At 44.2% G+C, this 22475-nt stretch overlaps 1 protein-coding gene across 20 annotated transcripts; it reads left to right on the forward strand.

The window, feature by feature from the left end:
* Window positions 1-3946: 3946 nt before the first annotated feature.
* slc8a1a (solute carrier family 8 member 1a) lies at window positions 3947-21519 on the forward strand. 20 transcript variants are annotated; one of them, XM_076082675.1, is made up of 10 exons: window positions 4118-5739; window positions 14172-14278; window positions 17639-17659; window positions 17815-17832; window positions 17940-17954; window positions 19376-19444; window positions 19916-20043; window positions 20197-20296; window positions 20391-20660; window positions 21143-21519. In XM_076082675.1, exons 1-10 carry the CDS (start codon window positions 4214-4216, stop codon window positions 21517-21519), a joined length of 2631 nt encoding a protein of 876 aa, XP_075938790.1. In that variant the 5' UTR covers window positions 4118-4213. The 20 variants fall into 20 exon arrangements, with proteins under 20 accessions (XP_075938788.1, XP_075938789.1, XP_075938796.1 ...); XM_076082673.1 differs by lacking the exon at window positions 17940-17954 and having other exon boundaries at window positions 3947-5739; XM_076082674.1 differs by lacking the exons at window positions 14172-14278; window positions 17940-17954 and adding an exon at window positions 15610-15713 and having other exon boundaries at window positions 3947-5739.
* The last annotated feature ends 956 nt before the right edge of the window (window positions 21520-22475 follow it).

A 22475-nucleotide genomic window follows, 5' to 3' on the forward strand; every position in this document is an offset into this window, starting at 1 on the left:
CGGGACGAGGAGCTGCTGGATGGCCCCGGGCCCCGCAGAGCCTTGTATGGCCATGGCCCGCTGGGAGAGGGACGATAAGCAGCTCACAGGCAGCTATGCCTCCATGTTTAGAGCAATGTCTGTTTCTGTTAAATTTAGAGCAGTTATCGGACGCAGCTCTCCCTCCTCAACACTCTCTCTGCTGCTGCTGCTGCATCAGGACCAGAGGTGAGTACCGGCTCACAGAAGGGACAAAAAGGAGAAGCTTTCACTGAGTTCAGCACGAGCACATCTCCATCCAGCTGGATAGGAGAAGATGCTGCTGTGATGCAATCAAGTGACCTGAAGTCATGGAGTAATACTGTGGTGTGGTAGTAATACTAGTAATACTGTGGTGTGGTAGTAGTACTAGTAATACTGTGGTGTGGTAGTAGTACTAGTAATACTGTGGTGTGGTAGTAGTACTAGTAATACTGTGGTGTGGTAGTAATACTAGTAATACTGTGGTGTGGTAGTAATACTACTGTAGTGTTGTAGTAATACTGTGGTATTGTAGTAACACTGTAGTGTTGTAGTAATTAATACTGTAGTGTTGTAGTAATACTGTAGTGTTGTAGTAATTAATACTGTGGTGTTGTAGTAATACTGTGGTATTGTAGTAACACTGTAGTGTTGTAGTAATTAATACTGTAGTGTTGTAGTAATACTGTAGTGTTGTAGTAATTAATACTGTAGTGTTGTAGTAATACTGTGGTATTGTAGTAACACTGTAGTGTTGTAGTAATTAATACTGTAGTGTTGTAGTAATACTGTAGTGTTGTAGTAATTAATACTGTGGTGTTGTAGTAATACTACTGTAGTGTTGTAGTAATACTGTAGTGTTGTAGTAATTAATACTGTGGTATTGTAGTAGTACTGTAGTGTTGTATAATTACTATAATATAATTTGATATATTGGTGCAGAAATAGGACTTCTGTATCGTCACTATTATCAAACCACAGAGCAGTTCTGTTTAAACTACAGTCTGACCCAGAATCAGCCTGAAACACTTCTACAGTCAATTCACTCAACAAGCAGAAAACATGTGAGACATCAGAGACTGAAGGCTGTCAGCAGGTCTAACTCCATCCATCTCCTCTGGACGTGTTGGAGACTCATCCCATGTGTCCCAGAGACTATATTTAGTTTCTGTTAGAATGACACATTTGTTCTGATCGGTCTAAAGTGTTTCAATCTGGTACGGATAAACTTTAGATTAGTGTCTAACAGTACAATCTGACAATTCTAGAGTCAAGGTGGAAAAACGCTACCATTGGGTTATTAGACGTCTTCCATATTCAATACATCTTAAACTGCATATATGTGAACATGTTTGATATTCATCTTTTTGTGAGTTCATAGATACAAACATGTGATTGTGCACCTTGTAGTGGCTGAGATTCAGACATTCTTTATAATAACATATTACATCATTTATTCTTATCATAAACTCTTTGTGCCCAAAAACTAAATATGTTGTGATAAGAAAAGCAATTTGAGAATTATGATTTAGAAAATGTCTCCCGATTTATGTTAAACCCAGAGAACACGTCCACCACAGAAATGTATATTATTATATTATTATAGTTATAGTATAGTTACTTATAGTATTAGAGTTATTGTGGCGTCAAAGACAATGAAGTCCAAAGAGGATTCAGGAGTGAGACGGATGATGTGAAAGCGTCGGCAGAGAAAGATGTTTCTTTACCATTTAAGACAGTTAAACAAATAAAGTTCAACAAACATAAATGTGTCTTTGATTGTCTTTAGACTGTGAGATCTTTTCCTCACTTATCACCATCTTTGTTCAGTTCTTTGTCCACTTTGTGAACTATCTTCTTCAGTCTGAAGCCTTCCTGCTTCGTGAGACCTCCTCTGTCCTTGCTTCTCATGTGAGCTCTGGCAGAGCTGGAGAGCTTCTCCTTGTCAGAGAGGTAGTCCTCCACTTTGGCTCCTCTCACGTTCTTACTCCTCTTCAGAAACTCCTTGATCTTCTCCACGCTGTAGTCTCTAGAGCTCCTACAGCTGCCAGCACCGTGTTTAGAGGGCTCACTGTCAGCAGCAGAGTCCTCCTCCTGACTGGACTCAGAGTCCTCCTCCCGACTGGACTCAGAGTCCTCTTCCATACTGGACTCAGAGTCTTCCTCCAGACTGGACTCAGACCTCACTTGCCCCGTCCTTCATCACCTCTTGTCCCCCACTTTCCCTCTCTTTTCTCACCTCCTGTACCCCACTTGTCCCCTCCTCCCTCCTCTTTTGGACCCCATCCGGCCCGTCCTGTCTGTCTTGCTTGTCCCCTCTGCCCTCTTCAGTACCTGTCTGGTTCTGGTTCTGGTCCTCATGAGAGCTGTTTTTCTCAGGACACGTTCTGCTCTGATGACCCACTTTTCCACAACTGAAACATTTAAAGTCATCAGTTGTTGCATAAACGACGTAGTCGAAGTCATCGACCCTGATCTTGAACACTAGGTTGAGCCCCTTGCTCCTGTTGTTTGGGATCAAGCGCAGCTGTCTCCTGTGAGACACCACGTGCTTCAGGAGAGGAGACCTGCACCCAGAGGACACCTTCTTCACCCCAGACACTATCCTCCCGTGTCTCGATAGTTCTCTGGTTATGTCTTCATCTCTGATGAACGGTGGGACGTTGGACACTGTTACCTTCACAGCCGGTGTGCAGAGAGGGTACACGGGGAAGAAGTTATCGCCCACCTCGATCCCGTTGTCAATCACCACTTCCGCATTTCCGATGGTGTCTAAAAAGATGACCACGGCATTGTTCATTCGCGCAGCGGACTTCACGCTGCTGTGGCCAACAAGTTCACCCACAGCCAGGCTGCATTCCTCCACTGACACCGGGAACGTCGGCGGGATCTTTATGCCGTGTTTCCTCGTTAATCCGGTCATGTCCATGGTGGCGTTTAGCAGCCGACAGCTCGCGCTGCTCGACTGCAACCACTCACAAAGACCCTAAAACCAGCTAAATGTTCACACAAACACCGTGAGATACACCATCACATCCAACGTTAACTAGTGACGAAAAAATACCGAAAAAATCAGTGTTAATCGCTTTCAAACACGCTCCGTCAACTCCACACTCCTTCCACTCAGAGAGAGAGAGAGAGAGACAGAGAGAGAGACAGAGAGAGAGACAGAGGAGAAGGTAGAGTGGGGTCCTCAGTGGGACTGCAGCAGACAGCAGTGTGGTGATTTGGTGGTTTGGTGGTTTAGTGTTTTTTTGGTTTAGTGGTTTAGTGGTCTGGTGGTTTAGTGGTTTGGTGGTTTGGTGGTTTGTTGGTTTAGTGGTTTCTGACAGCCTTCTGTTGTTTTTCTGAAGACGCTTTATTAGTGTTTCTGCCTCCACGAGGAAAACTCTTCTCGTTTCTTTGAGTTTCTGTCAGAGACTGAAACTGTTTGAGTGACGGTAGGTTTCTCCTTTACACAGTTCTGTGCTTTATATACATGTGTAACTGTGTTATTGTATAGTACTGCAATAGAGCAGGCAGTACAGCACTACATTTTATATAATACTACAGTACAGCACGGTGCTATGTTATAGTGGTGTTAGAATATTATTGGTCCATAAAACAGTGTTTAGTGTCCTTAAAAATGTATGAGTCAAAGAAAAAAGTAGTTTTTAATTTAATTGTCAATTGTCTTTGTTTTGTCAAGAACTGATCATAACTTCTAAATACTTCTACAAAACTACCTTTGTGTAGTTATTAGTCAGTTACTGTTCATGTTTGGAGAAAGATTGAAGAACATCTTGTGTTAAAATCACGTCACGTGAACATTCATAACTGTTTGTCTCTGTGATTCACGAGAAGGGAAGTCGAGAAGTCGTCCATTCAAACCAGTTTCAAACACGATCTGACAGAAAGGCACTAAAATCTCCTTCTGTGTCTTGCAGGTTTAAGCTCAACGGTCACCATGAGCCGATCCGGGACCTCGTCACGGTTCTCCACGTATCAGCTGCTTTTCCTGTCGATCATCATCTCAACTGAACTTCCAGATTCTGTGGCCGGAGGCTCCGCTCTGACCCTCACGTCCAACGACACGCTCAGCAACCACACCACCAAATGTGGAGGAGGCAGCGTCTGCGTTGAAGGCGTCATCCTGCCTGTGTGGAAGCCAGAAAACCCGGCCTTCACTGACCGCCTCGCCAGGGCCACTGTCTACTTTGTGGGGTTGGCATACATGTTCTTGGGCGTCTCCATCATCGCTGACCGCTTTATGGCGTCCATCGAGGTCATCACCTCCCAGGAGAGACAGATCACCATCAAGAAGCCCAACGGTGAGAAGATCACCACGACGGTGCGCATCTGGAACGAGACGGTGTCCAACCTGACCCTGATGGCGCTGGGTTCCTCCGCCCCAGAAATCCTCCTGTCGGTTGTGGAGGTTTGTGGTCACAACTTTAACGCCGGCCAGCTGGGCCCCAACACCATCGTAGGAAGTGCCGCCTTCAACATGTTTGTCATCATTGGCCTTTGTGTGTCCGTCATTCCTGAAGGAGAAACCAGAAAGGTGAAGCACCTCAGGGTGTTCTTCGTCACTGCCACCTGGAGCGTCTTTGCATACATCTGGCTTTACCTGATCCTGGCCGTCTTTTCTCCAGGCGTTGTTGAGATATGGGAGGGTCTGGTCACGCTCTTCTTCTTCCCCATTTGTGTTGGATTCGCTTACGTGGCCGACCGCAGACTCCTTTTCTACAAATACATGCACAAACGATACAGAGCAGGGAAGCACAAAGGAATGATCATCGAAACAGAGGGAGAACCAGAGCTTCCCTCAAAGGTCGACATCGAAATGGACGGGAAAATGCTGAACTCCGACGGACGGGACACAGGGTTTGATTTTAAGGAGCTGGATGAGGAAGAGGCCCGCAGAGAGGTGGCCAGGATCCTGAAGGAGCTTAAACAGAAACATCCCGAGAAGGAGATGGAGCAGTTGATGGAGCTCGCCAATTATCAAGTTTTAAGCCAGCAGCAGAAGAGTCGGGCTTTCTACCGCTGTCAGGCCACTAGGATCATGACGGGAGCAGGAAATATCCTGAAGAAGCATGCCGCCGACCAAGCCAAGAGAGCCACCCAGCACGACATCTGCTCCGAGGTTTCAGTGAACGATTTTTCCTCTAAGGTGTTCTTCGACCCCGGTACCTACCAGTGTCTGGAGAACTGCGGCACTGTAGCCCTGAACGTTGTGCACCATGGTGGAGACCTAACGAGCACAGTCTCCGTGGATTACCGGACTGAAGACGGCACCGCAAACGCCGGCTCAGATTACCAGTTCACTGAAGGAACTATCGTGTTCAAACCAGGCGAGACCGAAAAGGAACTCCGCATTGACATAATTGACGATGATATCTTTGAGGAAGATGAGCATTTCCTGGTTCACCTCAGCAATGTGAAGGTCATATCAGAGGGCGCCGGCTCAGACGAGCACGAGGCAAACCACGTGGACGCCCTCGCAAGTTTGGGTCTGCCGTGCTCGGCCACCGTCACCATCTTTGATGACGACCATGCAGGGATCTTTACGTTTGAGGAGCCGGCGGTGACCGTGAGCGAGAGCGTCGGCATGATAGAGGTGAAGGTGATCCGGACCTCGGGAGCTCGCGGCGTCGTGATGGTGCCGTACAAAACCATGGAGGGGACGGCTAAAGGAGGCGGCGAGGACTTTGAGGACACACATGGAGTCCTGGAGTTCGAGAACGATGAGATCTTGTAAGTACAAATCTTCTGTGTCAGTTCCTCTGATTTCTCTGCAAGGGGTCTTGGGTTTTCGAGTCTTTATGTCAAAACAAACTTTTAAATGTTAAGATTATTTCTGACTTTATTGATTACTGTTTGATGACTGATGGTTCTTTGTCTGTGAGGGGACGTTTAGACAAAGGGTCCTGAGTTAAGGAATTAGGCAGATGAAGCGGGTCAATGTGTCAGAGAAGGTTAAACATGCGCTGATGAGTTCACACGGAGCTCATGGACGTTGACGTGGGTGGGACCAAGGTGGACCTCAATGTATTATTCTCTCAATCAACATTTGCTTGACATTGCTTGTTAAATGTCTCTCGTGGACGTTCTGATGATTTGAACACTTTTTTTGACCAACCAGCCCTTCAGCTGCACAAACTGTCTTCAGTGGATGATTCTCCAAAACCTCACATTGTATTAAACAACAAGGCTCACATGGGTAAAGCAATGTGCAACGACATGAATGAGTATTACTGTGTGGTTGAAGTTAGAAATATCATGGCTACAGTTTAAAAACACAGACACAAATTGCTCAATTTTGAGACATGTGCTGCACAAATTCACTTTTCCACCTTACTGCGTATACTACTGAGGGAGGCTCCATTCATGACCTGAGAATGCTGTAAGTTACTATGTTAGCCGTCATTTAGCGCCCACTATGCAAACTTTAGTGGTGCATGTTTTTACCTGTTATCCATCTTTAAGGTATTTCAATATTCCTTCAAATTTCCACAACTTACTCGCGACGATAAAACCAACGTCCAGTGTTCTCCGGTTGAATGCTGGTTTATCAGCAGACGTGTTTCTGGTCACGTAAATACCTCTGAAGATGTAAACTGTTGGTGGAAACAGTTATAAAGATAACATTTAGATTTGCAGCCATGAAATATGATCCAGACATCCATTTGGTCCTCAGAAGATGAATCCTACTGATCCTCTAACTTTTCATCAGGTCAAAGATCTTTATTTATTTAGTGCTAAATAAAGATGACCAACGATTTTATGATTTTTATCAATATTCAAAACGATCAGAGGACAAACCTTTAATGTAGAAAGACATCTTATGTCCTTCCCCACTGATCCCTCACCGCCTGGTGGAAACAGAGACAACAGGGCCTGAAGCACCAATAATGTCAATGTCATCCAATACTTTCAGTGTACCTGATATGTTATTACCATTTTTTTATCCATAATGTACCTTTCAGCTATGTCAAACATTTTAACATAGAGGAAAAGATTTTTAGGCAGTATTGAACAAAATGGTCCCAAAATGTCTTTCAGCGATTGTTGTCGATGGATTGAAGTGCAGGTGATTGGCTAACACACACACACACACACACACACACACACACACACACACACACACACACACACACACACAGACACGGTGTGATGTCACAGGTCTGCAGAGGTACAGGTACTTGCAAAGATCTGTTTTTTTTGTGTCGCTTTTTTCCTGCAGACTTCAGTGGTGATCTGTGGTTATACGGATGTTTTCTAATCAATCAATACTCATCGATTCTCAGACTCCTAATTTATGGTGTATAAGTACATTTTTGTTTACCAGTATTTTTCTCGCTCTCTCATGTTTTTTGAGTATAAATGTGGTAAAATTCTGGTTTAAATCGGGAACTTTGCAATCAAAGAATCATAGAAAAGTCAGAATCTGAACATTTGGTGTCTTCACTAGAAGTGTTGTGGTAAGCAGCAGCAGCTGTATGATGGTCGGTATTGAACAGGAGCTCCTCCTGAGCACGATCATGTGACTCGGCCTCAGGCTTACATGCCTCTCAGACTCTTTCCACGTCTGCGGGCAGCAGGAATGAAATGACAACACGTTTATTTCCAGAGCGTAAACACGGCCGTTGGCTGCGAAGGCGACGGGAAATGAAATGGAAAAGGTGGCAAGCTCCTCTCGTTGTTTCAGTTTATTAATGAGGAAGCTGCCCTGCATTTACCCTGCTGAGCCTTATATAGAGCCTTCAGGTTACAGGTCGATGCTGAGGACCAGTCACCAGCTCACATCTATTTATTTTGGTGGGGGGGTTATCAACCAGTGAACAGGAAGTGACCATATCTGGACTGAGGAGGAGTGACGTAGAGACGCCGTATACGTCTCTGGTAGAGACCTGTCAATCACCGTGTAGCCCCGCCCTAAAGCATCCCCTGCTTTATGGTCTGTGTGACTCTAAATGGACCATAATGTACTAAATGAACATCATGCTGTATTGAAGAAGACTTGAAACTAGAGATTGAGACCATAAACTCATGTTTACAATGTTTACTGAGGTAATAAATCAAGAGAGAAGTAGAGTCATTTTCTCATAGACTTCTATACAACCAGAGGAGTCGCCCCCTGGTGGACACTAGAGAGAATGCAGCTTTAACACATGAAGCTTTGAAGAACCGGAGGTTGTCTTATTTTACTGAAGTACAGAAGTCACAAGAACAAACCTCTTACTCAGGAGGTCGCTGGTTGTTCCAGCTCCTCTCCTGCCGCCCAGTGTTTGATGAAGCGGTCTTCATACTTCCTCCTTCAAGATTGCGTCGATAAAATACAAAAGAATTTTGTTGAATATCTACAAGTTACAACTGCAATATATTTATGTCGGTATAGCTGTCGGTATAGAGGTGTTGGATGTGAGGTGTTGGATGTGAGGTGTTGGGTGTGAGGTGTTGGGTGTGAGGTGTTGGGTGTGAGGTGTTGGATGTGAGGTGATGGATGTGAGGTGTTGGGTGTGAGGTGATGGGTGTGAGGTGTTGGATGTGAGGTGTTGGATGTGAGGTGTTGGATGTGAGGTGTTGGGTGTGAGGTGATGGGTGTGAGGTGTTGGATGTGAGGTGTTGGGTGTGAGGTGTTGGGTGTGAGGTGGTGGATGTGAGGTGTTGGATGTGAGGTGTTGGGTGTGAGGTGTTGGGTGTGAGGTGTTGGATGTGAGGTGTTGGATGTGAGGTGTTGGGTGTGAGGTGTTGGGTGTGAGGTGGTGGATGTTAGGTGTTGGATGTGAGGTGTTGGATGTGAGGTGTTGGATGTGAGGTGTTGGATGTGAGGTGCTGGATGTGAGGTGATGGATGTTAGGTGTTGGATGTGAGGTGTTGGATGTGAGGTGTTGGGTGTGAGGTGATGGATGTGAGGTGTTGGATGTGAGGTGTTGGGTGTGAGGTGATGGATGTGAGGTGTTGGATGTGAGGTGTTGGATGTGAGGTGCTGGATGTGAGGTGTTGGATGTGAGGTGTTGGGTGTGAGGTGATGGATGTGAGGTGTTGGATGTTAGGTGTTGGATGTGAGGTGTTGGATGTGAGGTGTTGGGTGTGAGGTGATGGATGTGAGGTGTTGGGTGTGAGGTGATGGATGTGAGGTGTTGGGTGTGAGGTGATGGGTGTGAGGTGTTGGATGTTAGGTGTTGGATGTGAGGTGTTGGATGTGAGGTGCTGGATGTGAGGTGTTGGATGTGAGCACGTGCAGCAGGAAGTGTGACGCTGTAAACTTTGTTTCACTCGTTACTGAAGCTCCATGCTGGAGGTCTCTGTGAACAGAGCTGCTCTGTGTGACAGCAGCTTCACACTGCTGCTGTTTCTGTGATCAGGTTTCAGTGGAGCTGCTGTTTATGGAGCTTCCAGACGTCCTGTGATTGGTCGCAGGTGTTACCTTCAAGGAAGTCGTCCACGTGCTGTTTAAACACTTTCCTGGTTGATTGAGTGTTTTTAGATTCAATATATTATTATCAGTCAACTTCAGAGCTCTTCTCACTGTTAATATTATTTACTCTTCTTGTTATTAGGGCCCGAGCACCGACGTAGTCGGAGCAGAGGATCTATTGTTATTCGAATGTTTCTTCTTATTCTTATTTTTAGTGTTTCGTCGCAAAAAGGAGGTGCTTGGGATACTGGAAAACTTTTGAAATTTGGCTCGCAAGCCAGAATTTGCGAAAATTGCAGTCTGATTGGGGTGGAAATATTGGCTCGATAGCGCCCCCTATTGAGTAGCCCCAACACTGGGTTTCACCTAGCTGTATGAAATTTGGTAGGTATGTGGAACGTGATGAGACGCACAAAAAATCCTCTTGGAGTTTTTCATTAAACCAAACAGGAAGTCGGCCATTTTGACTTTTAGGACGTTTTTTGACCATTTCAAGGCGTCATACTTTAACGAACTTCTCCCAGAGATTTGACGCGATTAAATTCAAATTCGGTCAGTATACTCTTGAGACCTTGGCAGTGAAAAATTACTCAAAGATCAAAAAGTTATCGAACTATGTGTCCGTGGGGCGGCGTCAAAAAAACACCATTCGCCGCGAAACAGGAAGTTGTTGTAACTTGGCCGTACATTGTCGAATCTGCTCCAAATCTCTCATATGTCATAACATCCTGACCTGGAACACATCTATAAGACAATTTAGAATCATAGTAATAGCGCCACCTAGTGGCAACTGGAAGTTGTACGTTTTGTACTTTGACATCCTGCTCCTCACAGATTAATCAGATCCCTCTCAAATGTTGTCAGAACAGCCTTAAGACCTTGATAATGCTTCATTGTGAAAATTGTAAGAAGTTGTTGAAGGGCGGCGACGTGGCGGCTCGGCGAGTTTCGATCCTTCGCCATGAACGAATAAACTGATGTAACTCAACTCCACATCATCAGATCTTTACCAGATTTCACATGTGTGATTAGACTCCAGGCCTGAAGACATCTGCAGGCCAATTTTGAATCATAGTCATAGCGCCACCTACTGGTAACAGGAAGTTAAAGTCTTTATACTTTGGCTTGTTTCTCTTAGTAGGTAAATCAGATCAACATCAAATTACTTCCACACAAATGTAAGAAGTTCATAATGCCAGTTCATGAAGCTTTTGATGTTTCATCGAACGCCGTTGCCGTGGCGACGCAGTCTTCGCCGTGAACAACGAAGGTCATTTTGAGAGACTAAAAATGCTTGAAACATAAGCAAACTTGGCGAACAGATTTAAAGCCCAAAATGTAGTTGATAATGATTTTATTGGTTCAGAGTGGCAAATCGGCTCAATAGCGCCCCCTACAACATTTCGACGAATGGCAAATGGCACTACTGTTTTGTTAACTTTCATGTAAGTCCAAATACAATCAGCAGGACACTGCAGGGAGTTGAACCCCATCCCAGTAAACTGACAGTCTGTGATGTTACAAACACTGAAGCACATTCATTTTCTTTATGATCTTTAAAGGCTTACATTTATGATTGTATCGGATGTACACTCAAAACATTTGCGGCTTAAGACCTGGCAACATGATCTTGCTACGCTGCTGGTCTACGCAGGAAATATCTCACTCGTGCACGCAGAGTGTGATGGTCACAGAAATGCATGGCCGCGTCACCCAGAGTCCTGCCAGTACCAGGAAATACCGTTTAACTCGTGCACGCAGTGTATGACGGTCACAGAAATGCATGGCCAGAGTCCTGCTAGTACCCTCGACGTGCGTGAAGTTGCGAGGGCCCGATCAATGCTGCTCGCAGCTTTAATTTCATTTTGTTATTACTCCTCATGTTCTTATTTATTTAACATTTATCTATTTTCCACAAGGAACATGTAAATAGACAATAGAGGAGTAAAATAAATCAAGTTTCAGATTCATTGAAAAGAAATAAAAAGTTTTTTGGAGGTTGGAGGGAAAATATAAATCTTTCTTTAACATCTGTTTTTATTGGTTGATTATACGTTGTACACGCGTCTGATACCTGTTAAATACTACATGCTACTTCATAGTACACAGACGCTCAGAGAGCATGTCTCTGGCTGGCTCTGGTGTTAGCGGTTAGCTCAGCTCTCATCCAGCTTCACACAAACGATGAATCTCACTGTGAGCAGCGGCGTCACAATGTCTTCAGTTTGATCCACAATCACAGAGCAACGTATCCTGGTTTCACTTATTATTACTTTAAAAATACTTTTTATACTTCGTCCATTTTCAATCATCAGTTTCCTTTTCTAGTCAGAACGACGGAGAGAGAAAGAAAGATGCAGAGCTGACCCCCGAGGTGCAGAACTTTATCTAAACATGACAGAGTTTAGCGTCCAGAAGTGTCTGGAGACGCTGAGTCTCTGTGAGCTCCACTGCTTCTACATTGAGGCTCATTTACATTGAGGCTCATGTCGGCATCGTTCCTCATTTACATAAGAGACGAGAGACGCTCAGTTAAAGGAACATTTCAGCCTCACAGCTTTCTTTGTGTCGTGTTTGTGCAGGTTCAGCTTCTGCAAACAACCTTCAACCCTCGATGTTGAGTCAATGACTGAATTGACTGAATGAGTGGAGCGCTCCTTTAGTCTTTACCTGACGTGTTGTTGGATGTTTGTTGACCTGCAGTCGTCTCTATTCTCCGGTGAGTGTGAGTGGTTTCCAGCTCGGTGTCTCACGTGTCCTCTGTCGTGCTGCCGCTGTGTTGGCCAGATAAACATCACGCAGCTCTCTTCCTTATTAGGCCCGCCTGTGTGGAGCAGCAGCAGGATCCTGCTCATCGTCCAGCACTCGCCCCATAAAGCAGACAGATGAGTGCAGCCGCTTCCTCTCACAGAGGAGGTGACCTCCGACCTCTCGCTCTCTATTTCAGCCTGTTGGAGAACCGAGAGGGAGCGAGTAACACTGCAGACTTACTGTTGAACTCTAGCTTTACTAATCAGTATTCTTATAGTAACGGCTCACTGGTTTAGTAAAGAGTTTTAGCCTCTTTTAGAAACTAGTTTGGCTAATTTCTCCCTCAATAATTGATTTGCATTTGAATGCTTTTATCGTCTCCAGGTCAGTTCTTGTTTCTGCTGTGATACAGAATACACACGAGTATCAATGAAACACTATTAGTAGTTAGTAGTACTTTATACACAAAGTCAAGTAAAAGACGTTTTGTCTCTTACAGCGTCACATACAGATATGAAACATATCATGTTAGTTTGTCCAGAACTCTGTGGCCTGAAAGAAACACCTCGTACTGAAATAAATTAAAGTACTCTGAACGTGTATCAGCCAGTTATACTGAGAGAAGTATAAGTACCACTGGAACATGTTCTTCATCACTTTAATCATCTGTCAGTCTGTGAAAGCTAAACATCAGCTAACGTTAGCTAACGTCAGCTAACGTCAGCTAACGTTTAACTTTAACATGAAGCATAAATCCACTTTAAATGTAATTATTATTATAATACAGAGGCCATTGTATCACAGTTATTATTAGTCATCAAAAACAAAACTTTTATGTTTACTGTAGATTTAACTTTGATATTATTCTGTAACAATGTGAAGATATAAAAAACAAATGTTCTCCTTTATTTTAAAAAGATTACAGGTGATACAAACATTTATTAGAACCAGGACACATTCAAATATATGTGATTGTTGTCTATAAATAAAACTTTAACTGCAGGACTTGACTTTCACACTCAACCATATACAGACTCACAGACGGCAAACCTCCAAACTATCAATCTGCTCACATTAAATAAACATGGAAATGCATGAAGGCGTCTGTGAAGGCCGTCTGTGAAGGCCGCCGGCGTGGAAACACACACACACACACACACACACACACACACACACACACACACACCGTGGATGTGTCCAATCAGGGCTGCTGTAGCCTGCAGCCCAGTGAAGCCTCCAAACAAACTTCTAACTGTGTCAGCTGGTTTCTTCATGTTGGGTCACTGAATCTATGGGACCTCAAATCAAACTGGTCTGAACTGGAAGCTCATCACTAGTCTTTAATCAGATCAGCATCTTGGTTTCATATAAAGGATCCATTTGCAGCTGAAACTCACTGCAGAGCACAAAGCGTCAAACATACGATGATGTCGGCATCAAACCACGGAAACGTTGAATGACAACGCTTTTTGTATTGGGTCAAAGAAAGTTACGTAGTATATCAAGTGACCGTTCTTTTAAGTTCTGTTGTCGTTACGCTACGTCGTTACGCTACGTCGTTACGCTACGTCGTTACGCTACGTCGTTACGCTACGTCGTTACGCTACGTCGTTACGCTACGTCGTTACGCTACGTCGTTACGCTACGTCGTTACATTTCATTATCTTTGAACAACTTGAAGTATTTTGTTGTCTCATTTCACAGCATTAACCTCGTGTTGTGCGTTTCTGCGAGTGTGATCCAAACGGATATGAAACGTATTTATGAAACATATTTTTGGTTCAGAAACGACGACTCTCATCGTATCGGTGGTTTGCAAAAATGTACATTGCCAAGATGTTGTGCTGCTTGGGTTGGAGTTGTGTAAATCACCTTCAAAGTGTTTTTCAGGCTGTTTCCCTGCAGCCTCCAGCTCTGGTCTCTGGCATCTTTCATCACCTTGTTTTCCTCATCACGCCTCAGCCGTCTGCACACTTCTCCTTCTGCAACCTTTCTGTGTTTTTTTCTGTTTCAGCAAAACTATTCAGATCAATATAATTGATGATGAAGAATATGAGAAAAACAAGAACTTCTTCCTAGAGATCGGAGAGCCTCAGCTGCTGGAGATGAGTGAGAGGAAAGGTGGGGGTGTCGCCTTCCCATGCTGTAACCCCGCCCACATCACTAACGACCTGTAACCTCAGTTAATTCAAGCTCACCTCAAGACCTCACAGGGAGAAACATCAGAGATCAATCTATTGTCGATATCTGACGGTTAATGTCACAATGAATTTCATTATCTGTGAATCATCAAGTTTTCTTCAGTATCAAAGAAATCGCTACCGAAGCACAAAACCCGTTATCACGAGAAAACCAAAGGTTGTTTCTTGTTATTACGTGTAGCGTTAATCAAAGATCAGCAGTGTCAGTATGCTCAGACGGTATCTTGACGACAGCAGCAACTGATTTAAGCTGAAAAGGATCAAAGAGTTCTGATTATTGATCAGCGAACCAGACTCCACTTCAGTCACACAGGCAGAGATACTATTCAGATCAGCCCTCGTCACTTAAGGAGAAGAATGTTACTATTTAACGTGGAGCTAACTGTATTCTGGTTAACAGACATGTCTGGTACTGAAGCGGCTACAGTTAAACCCGGAGGAACCACTGAAGCCCGGTTAGCCTGAAGCAGAGCTGTCCAGGCCCCTGTGGTGCTGATCAAGCTTGGACTACTTATCTCCGCCTTTTGTTTTCTCTTTCAGCATAAATGAACCCATTATCACAAGAAGATAACAAAACAGTTAACTTGTGATCTCGAGATAACAGGAGTGAAAAATAATCCTTCCTGTTTACACCTCACAAACAGAAGCAAGACAACTAATACCAGTTACAAAACTATTTACATGAACTTTTATCATAGTTATTGTGTGTGGAAGCCTGTAGACAAAGTAGAAAAGAAAGAATTTCTTTTTTAAAGTTCTTCTAAAACAACTCAAATGCAAATTTAAAACTTATTGTGAAAATAACAAAATAAGTCAAACCGGGCTAAGACAGGTGGCTGCTCCAAGCCTGTAAATGAAGAGAAGATTAAACAAGCAAAATAAATGTTTTATCAGCATCACCTGAAGCTCTGTGATTGGATGTGTCTTACTCAGATGCATCATGGGATCCCAAAACACCTTTACTACTTTCCTCCTTAAAACCTGAGAAACCCAAACAACAGTCTGCGTGACTGCAATCCACCAGGTGTGAGCAGGAACAAGTGTTTCAACCTGATGATTTGGGTGAATTGGCCCTTTAACTTCCTCCCTGCAGGCCAGATGAGGTGAGCTCATCCCTGTTGCCACGGTGTTGCCATGACGACGGAGTCCTGTCAGATTGCATCCGTCGGCGTCTATGAGTGTGTTTGAATGTGTTTGTGAACTAACGCATGACCCCTGACCTCCCCTCCCACTGTACTCTGTCGTCCGCAGGAAGATCATAGCAGTTAGAGTAATTGACCATGACGAGTACGATAAGCAGGCCAACTTCTACATAGAGCTGCAGGAGCCATGTTGGAACCAGAGGAGATGGACAGGTGTGAAGAGACACCTCTGACCTTTCCTTCATCTACCTCGAGGCGCTCTTTTCCTACCTTTGTTCGGTTTTGTCCGGCTGCTGTCGCTGGGCTGCCTCCTCCTTCACCACCCGTCCTGAATGTTATCAGCTGATTGAATGAGCTTCATCAGTGGTCATCATCACCACGGTTCTACTGCCTCAGAGGGGCCAAACTGAAGCTGCGTTTAGAAACTGAAATAAAACAAATGTAGGTTTAGGCAACAAAACTCCTCAGTTGGGTTTAGGAAAAGATCCTGGTTTGGATTAAGATAAGAACGTTAGTTAAGTACATGAGTCATGTAACAAAAGTAAGTTGTCTTTTGGTTTCACACGGGACACTGACAGCTGTCTCGTGGTCAAAGTCCTGTGTCGGTTAGACCTCGTCCATCCAACCCGTCCTCCATGTAGACTTTGTGCTACGTCACCTGACTCCCTGCTTTGCTCCCGTCATAATCACTTCGGCCACTAGAGGTCGGTGTCATCTTCTTGCATTTTTATCGGTGATCAATCGTGATTGGAGGATAACAGTCTGCTGAACCTACTAGCAGGTGCAGCAGCCCCCCTTCTAACTCATATCTACGAGGCTGAAAACAAACATTCATTTTGGGTGATTACATTGGAAGCGTGCATCACAATGCCATCAGCTGAGCCCTATTGGTTTTAGAATCAGTCAGGACTGGTTCAGGCTGGTTAGCACTAGTTTGGACTGGTCAAGATTAACTATGACAAGTAACCAGTCAAGAGAACTTTAGTTAGGAGTGTTGACAGGACAGGTTAGAATGGGACTAGAGTGGTCTAGTGTGGACTGGTTGGGACTGAGCGCGAGAACTACAACTGGTGTTAGAATAAAATAGTTGTCTAAGGTGTTGGTGGGTTAGAACTAGTTAGGAATGGTTGGGGCATGGTGGGACTAGTTAGGGCAGGTTAGAACAGGTCTGGACTGGTTGAGACTGATTGAGTGCTAGGGACTAGTTTGGAGTAGTTGGGAACAGGTGAGAAATGGCTTGGAAAGGTTAGGAATGAGAAAGACATGTTGGGACTGGTTAGGACAGGAAGGGGTACTTTCAACTTGTTGGGACGTGGTGGGACACTCAATGGCAGGTCAGAAAAACTGGGACTGTCCGACAGTTAGGACTAGTTAGAACTAGTGTGGGAAGATTGGAATAAGTTGGATTGATTGGACTGGTTGGACTGGTTGGATCGGTTGGGTAAGGGGACTGGTCAGAACTGATTAGGACATCCTGGGACGGGTAGGGACAGGATGGGGTGCTTTCCACTGGTTGGGTCTCTGAGGGACAGAGAGGTCTGGACAAGTTCTGACCAGTTGGGACTGGTTAGGACAGAATGAGAATGACAAGAACAGAGTACGACATTGTTGGTCCTGGCTGGGACAGATTAGCATATACTTGGGAGAAATTAGGACTGTCTGGACATGACGGTTTTGGACACGCTGGAACAGGTTAGGACCAGTCTGGACTGGTTTGGTCAAGTTAGAACGAGTATAGACATGTCTGGAGAGGTTTGAATATGTTATATGACAGGTGAGCTTGCGGTCTGTTTGTCCCTGTCTCAGTAAACCTGCCTGTGTGTGCTTTCCCTTAAACACTTAACATCATCCAGGATTTGACATATAACTCCTACTGACATGGAAACAGGAAACGTTTGAACACAGTGATGCACTTTCATGTTGTGAGGAGTGAAGTTCTTCATGCGTGAATCCTTCATCTGGACTTGAACGTGGTCCTGCTATCGTACTCTCAGTCAGATCAGGACCGAATCATGTTCAGCTGAAACTAAACTCTCCATCTTCAGAAGATGTGAGCTCCTCTTTTTTAACTTCTTCTTTCTTGTTTTCCTGCTTCTTTTTTCTCTCTGATTTCGTCTCTCTCTGTTTCTTCTCTTCAGCTGTGCTGCTTCAGGAAGTCGGTAAGCTGCTCTAATGTTTCCTTTTCTGTCCTGCTGTTTGCCTCATTCATCATATCTCTGAAATACAGTTAGGTTCATTTTAGAATTCAAATGCGGACTGACTCTAAAATCAGAACTAAGTTTGACTTCTTCTTTCATATTTTCTATCCTTTCAGGTGGATTCGTCAAAACAGGTGGGTGAACAGGGACACTTTCTCTGCATCGTCTCATTGGTAGTGATATAATACCGGAACACTTCCTGTGAATCTGAGTTCATTTGTCCTGTTTGGCTCCTGGGCAGACAAACAGCTGTATGGTCAGACACCTCTCATCGGTGGAAACGTTAGCGTTAAAGCTTTACAACACTTAAAGCAACAACAGACAATAACAGAGCTGCAGCACTTTAATCTTCATCAGTCTCACCGCATTTCAGGAAATAGTCACGAGATGCAATCTATTGGTTTCAGTTTTTCATGTCCCTCGTAACTCATTTCTTTTCAGGACAAAACCACCAGTTAGGTTTAAGCAACAAAACCACCAGTTAGGATTAAGCAACAAAACCACCAGTGAGGTTTAAGCAACAAAACCACCAGTTAGGATTAAGCAACAAAACCAACAGTTAGGTTTAAGCAACAAAACCACCAGTTAGGATTAAGCAACTAAACCAACAGTTAGGTTTAAGCAACAAAACCAACAGTTAGGATTAAGCAACAAAACCACCAGTTAGAACTAAGCAACAAAACCAACAGTTAGGTTTAAGCAACAAAACCACCAGTTAGGATTAAGCAACAAAACCAACAGTTAGGATTAAGCAACAAAACCAACAGTTAGGATTAAGCAACAAAACCACCAGTTAGAACTAAGCAACAAAACCAACAGTTAGGTTTAAGCAACAAAACCACCAGTTAGGATTAAGCAACAAAACCAACAGTTAGGATTAAGCAACAAAACCAACAGTTAGGATTAAGCAACAAAACCAACAGTTAAGATTAAGCAACTAAACCAACAGTTAGGTTTAAGCAACAAAACCACCAGTTAGGTTTAAGCAACAAAACCAACAGTTAGGTTTAGACAACTAAACCAACAGTTAGGTTTAGGTAATTCTACATTGTGGATGAATTGAAAGCATCCTTCTCAGGAGCTGTGACTCTGTTTTGGATCTTTACTTGAATTGTACAGCAGACTCACTGTTCTCATTCTCTCTACGTTATAAATAAAGTTAAACAAACATCTGTAGCCTCGTGTCAGTGCAGTCAGATTCTCTGAGCACCACGGTTGTCTTTTCCTTAAGTCCTTAAGAATTCTCCTTCACATCTTTCCTTGACCTTGTGACATTTCCATTGAGGTCAAGGAGAAGTGGTTAGGAAAGGACACTAGGATGAGTAACTCAACCTCTGACCTCTTCCACCTATGAGGGCTGAGGGGTACGTTCATTTTCTTTTCATAGTTTCAGACAAAATTCCTGTTGGTCATGCCAGCATAGTTTTTAGATTTTTGCAAAGTTCATCTCTTCAAGATGTGGTTGTGGTTGTTGTTGTTGTGGTTGTTGTTGTGGTTGTTGTTGTTGTGGTTGTGGTTGTTGTTGTGGTTGTTGTTGTGGTTGTGGTTGTTGTTGTGGTTGTGGTTGTTGTGGTTGTTGTTGTTGTTGTGGTTGTTGTGGATGGAGATGGAGATGGAGATGTGACTTTCTCTGGTTAAGGTTCTGTTTCTGACATCAGTTTGTGGTTACCTGTTAAGGCAGAGACATCTACAGGAAGGTCCAGGGACGAGACCACCCCGTCCCCTCCACCATTATCAACATCGCAGGTACGTCCATCTTCATTCACTCACCTCCTCAAATTCATCCGTCCTCCCATCAATCAATCCGTCTATCAGTCCTTCCATCCATTCATCCAGTATGATTCTTTCTGACAGACTATACTGTGACATTTTAAAATGTTTTGATGGTTTCTGTACTATCACTATTTTATGACAATATTATGCCATACGATGCCTATACCACCCATCATGCATCCTCTCTCTCGCTTTCTCTATCTCTCCTTATCTCTCCTTCTCTCTCTCTCTCTCTCACTTTCTCCGTCACTCTCTCCTCCTCTCGCTCTCCTTATCTCTCTTCTTCCCTCTCTCTCTCCTTCTCTCTTTCCTTCTTTCTTTCTCTATCTCTCTTCTTCTTTCTCTTTCTCTCTCTCCTTCTTTCTCTCACTCGCTCTCTCTCTTTACCTCTTTATCTCTCTCTCCCTCCCCCTCTCTCTCTCTCTCTCTCTCTCTCTCTCTCAGATGAGGGGGGTGAGGAGGTTTTGACCAAGAAGGAGGAGGAGGAGAGGAGGATTGCAGAGATGGGTCGGCCGATGCTGGGCGAGCACATCAAACTGGAGGTCGTCATAGAGGAGTCGTACGAGTTCAAGGTGGGTTGAGTTTCTGTTTCTGTTTCATTACTGATCTTTAGATCGGCGACCAATCTGATGGGAGGATTTGAACAAAGAGGAACATGATCTGACTTGTCATTGCTTGACCTTGGTGATTGACGGTGGAGCTTCCTGTGACCTGCTGTCTTTCAGAGCACCGTGGATAAACTCCTTAAGAAGACCAACCTGGCCCTGGTGATCGGGACGAACAGCTGGAGAGAGCAGTTTGTGGAGGCCATCACAGTCAGCTCTGGTAAGAACTTACCTGAGTCAATCTAATACAACCCACCCAAGCTTTAAATGTGAATCAGTGTTGAGTCCCGGCTCTGCCTCCCTCTCCTGCCCAGGTGATGATGATGATGAATGCGGCGAGGAGAAGCTGCCCTCCTGTTTTGACTACGTCATGCACTTCCTCACCATCTTCTGGAAGATTCTGTTTGCCTTAGTTCCTCCCACCGACTATTTCAACGGCTGGGCCTGCTTCGTCGTCTCCATCTCCGTCATCGGCATTCTGACGGCATTCATCGGTGACCTGGCGTCGCATTTCGGCTGCACCGTCGGCCTCAAAGACTCCGTCACTGCTGTGGTGTTCGTAGCTTTGGGCACATCTGTACCAGGTCTGATTCACTTCCGATTACAGTACTTTACATTCATCTGGTTGATGCTGCTGTCCAAAGCGACTTCACAAGATTAGTAAAAAATGGTAGAGAGTCTGCCAAGCGTCAACCTAACCTTTACGGTAAAAACCAGTTCTGAACTCAAAAATAAACTGATACACTTTGACCACACCCAACATCACAGGTGTGTACAGGTGTGTTTGTTGTACTTGTACCAATACAGATATGACATGCAGCAACCACTAGATGGCAGTGAAAGCAGGATTATTGATCTGGGTTTGTTTTCTCTCTTCAGGGGAACTCCACTGGTTTGCGTTCACTTCCATAATTGTGAGACAGATTAAACAGAAATTGGTGAATAAATTGAGATATGGTTTTGATATCCTGACGTTTAGTCCCTAGTATGAGTCAAACAGCAGCAGTTAAATCGACTTGATGGATCTCAAACACAGCCGATCATCTCCACTTTCTCTCTCCCTCAGACACCTTTGCCAGTAAGGTGTCAGCCACCCAGGACCAATACGCCGACGCCTCAATCGGTAACGTGACAGGAAGTAACGCTGTCAACGTCTTCCTGGGTATTGGCGTGGCCTGGTCCATCGCTGCCGTCTACCACTACTCCAAGGGTGAGGAGTTCAAGGTTGACCCGGGCACGCTTGCCTTCTCCGTCACACTCTTCACCATCTTTGCCTTCATCTGTATCGCCGTACTCATCTACCGCCGCCGGCCCGAGATCGGCGGGGAGCTCGGCGGACCCAGAGTCCCCAAGATCCTCACCACCTGCCTGTTCTTCAGCCTGTGGTTAATGTACATTGTCTTCTCCTCGTTGGAGGCCTACTGCCACGTAAAAGGCTTCTGAAAGTTCTGCTTCTGACGGGTCCCCAAAGGTTCTGACAGGTTCTTGATGAACAGTTCTGAGGGATTTCTAAAGGTTCCAACAAGGTTCCTTTGATTTGTGTTATTGGTCTAAAGGTGTGGAAGATATCTAAAGGTTGTAACAGCTTCCTGAGAGTTGATGCATTCCTAAAGCTTCTGAAGTAAATGTTCTGACAGGCTTCTGGAAACCTGGATGAACTCATAATGGTTCCAACAGGTTTTCTGAGGTTTCTAAATGCTAAAAATGTAATTCTTCTGGACTCTTTATATTTCATTTTCTTTAAACGTCTAATAGATTCAAAACAACTTTGATGGCTTTCTACAGATCCTGACGCATTCCTTAAAGTTCCTATAGGTTCCTGCATAATGTGACAGGTTCCTGTCCTTTTCCTAAGGGTTTGAATAAACCTTTAAAGGTTCTGCTGGGTTCTGTCCAGTTTCTATAGTTTCTGTTGTTTGTCTAAGGGTTTAGATAGACGTCTTAATGTTGTAACAGGTTCCTGACAGTTGATGGATTCCTAAAGGTCCCAGTAGGTTCCTGCATATTGTAACAAGCTCCAGGTATTTGTTCAAAGTGTCTGAATAAACCTCTGGATTCTGCTGGGTTCCTGAAGGTTCCTATAATGTTATTTGTTATTTGTTAAAACAACGTTTGGATATAATTCTAGATCTTGTAGCAGGTTCCTGACAGTAGATTGGTCTCTGAGGGCTCTGCAGGATATTTAACAGTCTAACAGTTGTCTGGGTATTCTGAAAGGTTTCTGAACTCGTCTTGTTTGAACTCATAATAGCTGTTTTGATGATCTGACAGGTCTTTTTGGTCATTTTGACAAATCTCTAATATATTAACTGTAAAGTTCTCTAAAGATCTAACAGACTAAAAACATCTTTGATGGGTTTCCAAAGCTCCCACTAAAGGTGCCTGACAGATTCTGTGTG

The sequence above is a fragment of the Anarhichas minor genome, unplaced genomic scaffold, assembly GCF_050575085.1.
Source record: "Anarhichas minor isolate MPS153535 unplaced genomic scaffold, ASM5057508v1 ptg000100l, whole genome shotgun sequence".
NCBI lineage: Eukaryota > Metazoa > Chordata > Actinopteri > Perciformes > Anarhichadidae > Anarhichas > Anarhichas minor.

Excerpts from the sequence above, each read along its gene's own strand:
- slc8a1a (XM_076082673.1), top strand. The coding sequence starts at position 3,947 with ATGAGCCGATCCGGGACCTCGTCACGGTTCTCCACGTATCAGCTGCTT. Across the intron at positions 14,279-17,638 it reads GGAGATGAGTGAGAGGAAAG|CTGTGCTGCTTCAGGAAGTC; the intron begins GTGGGGGTGTCG and ends TCTTCTCTTCAG. Across the intron at positions 20,297-20,390 it reads GGCCATCACAGTCAGCTCTG|GTGATGATGATGATGAATGC; the intron begins GTAAGAACTTAC and ends TCTCCTGCCCAG.